The 6357-nt window shown below is 59.6% G+C and overlaps 2 protein-coding genes across 4 annotated transcripts in view; one reads left to right on the forward strand and one right to left on the reverse strand.

The window, feature by feature from the left end:
* The window catches only part of AEBP1 (AE binding protein 1), a 19672-nt gene extending 19251 nt beyond the window's left edge, over positions 1 to 421 (forward strand). The window contains 1 exon segment of the mRNA XM_024742729.1: positions 1 to 421. This exon segment is cut by the window's left edge and continues 26 nt beyond it. Within this exon segment, the coding sequence (XP_024598497.1) occupies positions 1 to 138 (138 nt within the window). The 3' untranslated portion in view covers positions 139 to 421.
* Positions 422 to 525: 104 nt separating this feature from the next.
* The window catches only part of POLD2 (DNA polymerase delta 2, accessory subunit), a 7745-nt gene continuing 1913 nt past the window's right edge, over positions 526 to 6357 (reverse strand). For all 3 annotated transcript variants that reach the window (XM_024748093.1, XM_024748019.1, XM_024748177.1), the window contains 9 exons: positions 3784 to 3905; positions 3471 to 3594; positions 3071 to 3185; positions 2727 to 2925; positions 2384 to 2464; positions 2075 to 2232; positions 1744 to 1871; positions 1147 to 1248; positions 526 to 794 (listed from right to left, as the gene is read on the reverse strand). In XM_024748093.1, coding sequence (XP_024603861.1) covers positions 634 to 794; positions 1147 to 1248; positions 1744 to 1871; positions 2075 to 2232; positions 2384 to 2464; positions 2727 to 2925; positions 3071 to 3185; positions 3471 to 3594; positions 3784 to 3905 — 1190 coding nt within the window. In that variant the 3' untranslated portion in view covers positions 526 to 633. The remainder of the gene's footprint in view (positions 795 to 1146; positions 1249 to 1743; positions 1872 to 2074; positions 2233 to 2383; positions 2465 to 2726; positions 2926 to 3070; positions 3186 to 3470; positions 3595 to 3783; positions 3906 to 6357) is intronic.

Below are 6357 nucleotides of genomic sequence, written 5' to 3' on the forward strand. Positions count from 1 at the left end.
TACACGGAGGTGGTGACGGAGTTTGGGACAGAGCTGGCGCCCGAGGAGGGTGAGGAGGAGGAGAGAGAGATGGTCACGGGCCAGGAGATCCCCTTCACCACAGTTGAGACCTACACAGTGAACTTCGGGGACTTCTGAGGACAGGTCTGCCAACGCGCGAGCTTGCACCAGTAGTCACACTGCCCTGGCCTGCTCAGCTGCCATCAGCAAACGGAAAGATCCCCGGTGTGGACCCTGCCAGGAGGGGGCACGAAGTGATGGAGACCTAGGAGCCAGGGTCTGTGTCAGGCGTCTGCTCCACCGGCCGCTCTGCTGCAGGGCCGGGCTGGGGCAGCTTGAGCGAGCCCGGGTGCGGGGGGGTGGTGGGGGCAGACTTCTCCACCATCTGCTCCGGCCACACCAATAAACCAAGCTCACGGCAGATGTGTCACTGACCGCTTGCCATCCTGACCAGCTGGGAGAGGGGAGGAGGAGGGAGGCTCCCTCCACAGAGTGCCCTGGCCCGCCACCGGGTCTGCCCAGCTCAACACCAGTAAACACTCGGGCTTTATTTACAAAGGCAAAACTGCCATGGTGCTGACGCCACAGGGAAGGAATAGCCGGGGCCTCTCCGGACAAGGCCGCCTTTGTGAGTCAGGTGCCCAGATCCAGGCCTCCCAGGTCCTCCTCCTCCGCCCCAAAGCCTGAGAAGCTGATGGGCTGGCATGCCAGGCTGCGCAGGTTCACCAGGCAGGCTGTCTGTGTGGTGCTAAAGTCTGGAACAGCCACCAGCAACACTGTCTGGTCCTCGGGGCCTGCAAAGAAGCCACGTGGGGGCGCGCCTTAGGTTCTGGGTGAGGCCCGTCTCAAAGGGAAGTCACCAGAAGTGAACAGGAGCCCCCATCAGCACCATGGGAGCGTGGGCCACAGAAGCTCCTTGAGACCAGAAACGAAAAGGGCCAAGGACACCATAAAGGTCCAAGGCTAAAGCCACACTGACCAGAATGAGCTCTGGTGGGGACAGTTTCAGTCCCTGCAGAGCCTGGGCTGTCCACCCATGGGCGCCTGGACACTCCAACACAGGCTTTCTCTGTGAGCCTTGGCCCCAGCTGAGAGCGTGTCACTCGCGTCAGCCCAGGCCTGGGACCCCCAGAAGACAAAACTTACCTCGGATGATTTTGGAGCCAAAGCTGAGGGTGTTGCCACAAAAGTAGACGTGAGGGCACTCCAGAAAGATGAACGGGTCGGTGTTGTAGAAAGGGTAACAACCTGGAGAAGGAGGACCCACAGCTGAGAGTGGGGCTTCTCAGCCGCAGCACGGAGACACCTACACATCTCGGGTAGGGCTGTCCCGTGTAGGGCGCGGGGTGCCATCTCACACACGTGACCCTGTAGCAGCCCTGCAGCTGTCACAACAAAAACATCTCCACACACTGCCACGTGGCCCCAGAGGCAGGGCAGTACGCTCTGCCGCTGCCGCCTTCGCCCTTCCGGGTGGGCACTGGGCCAGGGTGCAGTGCTCTGGCCGGCCCTAGCTCCCATTGCGCTCCCATGGCCTTCAGCCCTAAGCAGGGCCTTGGCCACGAACAGACGTAGGATTCCACAGTAGCTCCCAAAACAAACCAAGCTTTGGGGCTTTGCCTTAGACAGGTCACGGCTAGGCTGGTGGGTGCAAATCCAGGCTGGGAACCCTCCGAGCATGACAGGAGCCCCTTTGGCCTTCCCCGGCCCTTTGCTGCACACCACGTGTCTGAGTCCCAGTACCTAGGGTGTCAGGGGCTGTAGGGCTGACGTGACGGACTTGCAGGGTCCACTCCAGGATCTCCAAGTGGTCCTCCATGCTGCTGTACCGGAAGATGTCACTCACGTTCTGTCCCGACGTCCCCAGGAATCTGCAAGGCAGGGCTCGGCTGACCCCACCCTGGGGGGCCACCGTCTGCACTCCTCCCACGGCTGCCAGCCCAGAGCTCACCTGGCACCCTCACAGGGAGTCCCGAGCCCGACTCCAGGTGGGCCCTCCACAGCCCTGGGCCCAACCCTCCCCTCCTGGTGCCACCGAGGCAGAAGGCCAGGGGTCAGCCTGGAGTGGGGCTACCTGACTCCGTCGATGGTGGCCTGGTAGGGGTTGGTGACCAGCTGGAGCGTGGAGTAGGCAGTGGCCAGTGGGAACATGCAGGGGTGCAGGGGCTGCTGGGGGAGCGTGTAGTTTGTTGGGTCAAATTCGCCTGGCATCACGTCCACGGGCACGGAAGCCTGGAGGGCACAGGGGCAGGGGAGCTCGCAGGGCCCAGCTCCCTCCATACGCACCCCACTGGAGTCCACCTTCCCCAGCCCACCTTCCAGTGCCCAACTGCAGTGCCAGAGACCCCGATCCCGAGCACTGGCCTGCCCCCAGCTCACTCACGCTCAGCTGCAGGAGGATCTCATCCAGCATCTTGACAGCCTCCACGCTGGCGGCCTGGGTTTTCTTGGTTAAGTACTTGGCCTGGGAGAAGCCCGTACAGAGGCTATCAGGCCCCAAGGGAGGCTTACATCAAAGCCATACCCAGAGCCCCCGCCAGGAGGGCTGAGAGCAGAGCAAAGCCCCACCCGCAGGGGGACAGTAAGAGTTCCGGGCCTCCGGCCCCCACCACCACCCTCAGAAAGCAGGGCCTGAGGACAGGAGATTCCTGGGTCACCAGACCTGCGAGACCCGTGCCCGACGCTCCGCAGGGAAGGGCTCGAATGCAGGCAGGCGGGCGCCGTACCTTATTGATGGAGTCTCTGCTCTGGGTGTTGTGGCTCAGGAGGTTCCCGGCGAGGATGACCCGGGAGACGTGGGCGGCGCTGCACTGCTCCCCTTCATCCCCAAGCTGCCCCGTCACCACGTCCACCAGCAGCTGGGTGCCCAGCAGGCTCTCGCCCCCGCCTCCACCCAGGCCCAGGCCGGACACCAGCAGCACAAACCTGCCGGAAGAAGTTGGGGTCTTCGTGGGTGCTGGGAGGGCCGCGTGGAGCTCCTGGTGGGGCTCTGTCACCATCACAGGGGAGCAGGGGCCAGCGAATGTGACTCCCCCAGACCACTGACCGGACCCGGGCCCCTGCTCCTCACCTGGCCGTGTCGAGGGGCCGTGTGGGCTTCTGGGGAGCAAGCCCTGCAAAGCAGTGGTCCTCCACCAGGAACTTCCCGTCGTCTCCTGCAGAGCCCAGCACAGCCAGGACCGTCCCTGGGGAGCAGCAGAGTCAGGCCCAGGAGGAGGGCCTGAGGGGTTACCACCCCCTTCCAGGCACCCAGATGACAAAACCAGCAGCTCTCCTCTGCTGGTGAATTCTCATGAGGACTCAGGACTGGGCATCTGCTTCCTGGAGTCAAGTGCCTCCGGGCGCAGGTGGGAAGAACTGACCCCTACCTGGGTCTCACCCGCCGCCTGAACCCAAACCCATGGCTGCAAGAATAATGCAGGTGTTCGCCAGCACCCAGAGGTGCGGGCCACCCCCTCCCCCCTCCCCACCTGTGACCAGCTTTGCCACGTCGATGGCGCCCGCCAGTTTGATACGCTGCAATTCATCTTCCAAGATCAGTTCATCGTCTGCGTGGATGTATTTGCTCCGAGGAGGCTGGGGGAGCAGGTTGTGCTGGAATTCAAAGATGGGAGTGGTCATGGGGCCAGAGCCCACTCTGGCTCCGGTGCCACATCAGTGAGATGGCCCTGCAGATCCCTCCCCCATGGGCAGAGGCCCAGCCCTGATTCCCAGGATGCAAGGCAGGTGGCCTCATCAGTGCCCCCGGGGAAGTATTCTGGGGGCAACCCGTGTGGGCCTCACCTCTTCGCTGACCTCCCGCAGGATGGACGGCTGGAGCAGCATGGCCTTGAAGAGGGTCCCTACCACACAGCACTTCTCCCCAGGCTGCAGCTCACACAGCTTCTTAATCAGGACTCCATTGCCTGCGGCGCGAGGGGTATGAGCTCAGAGACGAGCCCTGCTCCACCCCCTCACGGCCACGGAGCACCATGGCCCTGGGGCCCTGGCCTCCACGAGGAGGGAGAGAACGTCAAATGCAAGGACCCCTTAGACCTAAAGGATCACTTGGCCCCAGGGGGACAGAGGGACTCTGAATGTGCCTGCGCTCTGGATGCCAAGCGTCCTCACAAGAGAGGCAGACATGCAGAGAAGGCGACGTGAAGATGGGGCAGAGACGGGAGGGAGGCAGCAGCGGGCCCAGCAGTGCCGGGGCAGCCACCAGAAGCTGGAAGAGGCAAGGAAGGACTGGAGAGAACGTGGCCCTGCCGACACCTGCATCTCGGAGCCCTGGCCTTCAGAACTGGGAGAGAATAGACTTCTGTTGTTTGAAGGCACTCAGTTTGCGGCTCTGTTGTTTATTACAATGGCCACGGGAAGCTAATGCAGAGTTTCTTCACTTATACCTAAATTATAACGCTGATCCTTAGAAAGAGGTATGCCAAGTCTCAACACAGCCCTGCCCTAACAATATTACAGTCTCTTTAGAGAGTTTGGATTCTTTCATCCGCCCCACAAATGCCTCGTCATCTGAAAACAGAGATACCCCAAATCCAAACTTCATATCCCCACCCGCCCCATTCTGCTTCCTGTGGAGTCACCAGAGGGCCTGGGATCACAGAGAACAGCACATAGGAAGCGTTAGGGACGGGCAAGAAGACGGGCGTGGGAGAGGGGTGGTATGCAGGGGTCACTCGGGTGGGCAGGAGGGAGGAACCACGTCCCAGAAGGCCTGAGGGTTTGCTAGTACAGACCCCAAGCCTGGAGAAAATGCTAACAGGAGGTGATGGGATAATGTGGACTCGGGACCAGCCCATTCCTTAGCCCGGTGACTCCAGCACGTATCCCTCCTGCCCCGGAATAACCAAGAACATCCCACAGATCCACACCCTGGGGAGCGAGGGGGAGTACTTCAAAATAAGATAAGGAGGGCGCCGGCACTGGATAGAAATGCCAGACGCCACGAGAGACAACAAATGCCAAAGCCACAATGTCCACCGAGCCCTCACTCAGCCCCAGGTGGCCGTGCCAAGCCCTGCGCTTGGAATTCTTCCACCCCCGAAGACACGCCATTGGAGATATTATTACCCCACCACCTGGCTGAGGAAACTGAGGCACAGAGTGATTAAGGAACACGCCCAAGGCTACCCAGCTGAGATCCAGTGTGCATGTCTGAGCACCAGGTAGAACCACACAGCCCTATGCTGAGGGCGGGACATCTGTCCATCCGGGCGGAGCGTGGGCGCCAGGCCAGGCGCCAGCACAGAGAGGGAACCCGAAGCCCCATCCTTGCCCTCACTGAGCTTCCGGCGCAGAGGGAGAGGCAAGAGCAGGAAAGGCGGGATCTGCCGCTGGGCCAAGTGCTGCGAACAGAGAAGGCCCTGCTGGCCCAGGCGGCCTCTTGAAGCACAGGATGTTTCAGCTGAGGTTGTGAAGGAAGCCTGGGGACAGAGTATGCCAGGGACAGAGCGTGCCAGGCGCAGGGAGAGCCAAAGGTAAGAAAGGGCTTGAGGTGTTCAGGAAACTTGTGAGTGGAGAGACGTGAATTCTGAGACGGACTGAGCTCTGGGGAGGAAGCCTGGCCACGCAGAGAAGCCACGTGGTGAGTGAACGATGCTGCCTACCGTCAATCACCCAGCCAAGGCCCCATTGCTTGTGGGCCCCACTCTGTGAACAGAATAAAATGGCTGCTTTCTGTCACTGGGCAGCTTTGTTAGAAGAGAAACCTGGCGGGGATATGTATATACGTGTAACTGATTCACTTTGCTGTGCGGTAGAAACTAACACAACATTGTAAAGCAACTACACTCCAATAAAAATTAATTAAAAAAAAGAAGAAGAGGAGAAACCTGGTACCACAGCAGATGCTGTGGTAAAGAATCTAAAAGATGACATTGACCTTAGGCTCGAGGAGGGTGTCCTCGAGGACTTCAAGGAAAGTGAGACAAAGGCATTGGGAGACAGAGGAAGGAGACCCTTGTTATGTGGCAGAGAAAAGGTGAATAACACTTTTGCCTGCAGTGAGGAAAACAGAAAACATCTCTAACATGAGGATGTACCTAGGAGATCGGGTCAAGTGTTCTCCTGGCTGCGTATAATAAAACCGGAGTCAATCCAGCTGACCTGGTGGGATGGGACAGGCCTGGGAGCCAGTGCTCGCCAAAGCTTTCCCAGTGGTTCCAATGTACAACCTGGGCTGAAACCCAGCAAGCCTGGTGCTGGCCGGGGCGGGGGGGCAAGAAAAATGAATAAGACATGGTCTCAACCACAAAATTTCAGTTTAAAGACATAACACATGAAATGAAAACTACGTGGAAAGCTACCCTTTTTTTTTTTGTAATTTTTTTTTTTTTTTTTTTTTTGTGCCTCCTGGGGGAC

Source organism: Neophocaena asiaeorientalis, unplaced genomic scaffold, assembly GCF_003031525.2.
Source record: "Neophocaena asiaeorientalis asiaeorientalis breed wild unplaced genomic scaffold, Neophocaena_asiaeorientalis_V1.1 scaffold137, whole genome shotgun sequence".
NCBI classification, from domain to species: Eukaryota; Metazoa; Chordata; class Mammalia; order Artiodactyla; family Phocoenidae; genus Neophocaena; species Neophocaena asiaeorientalis.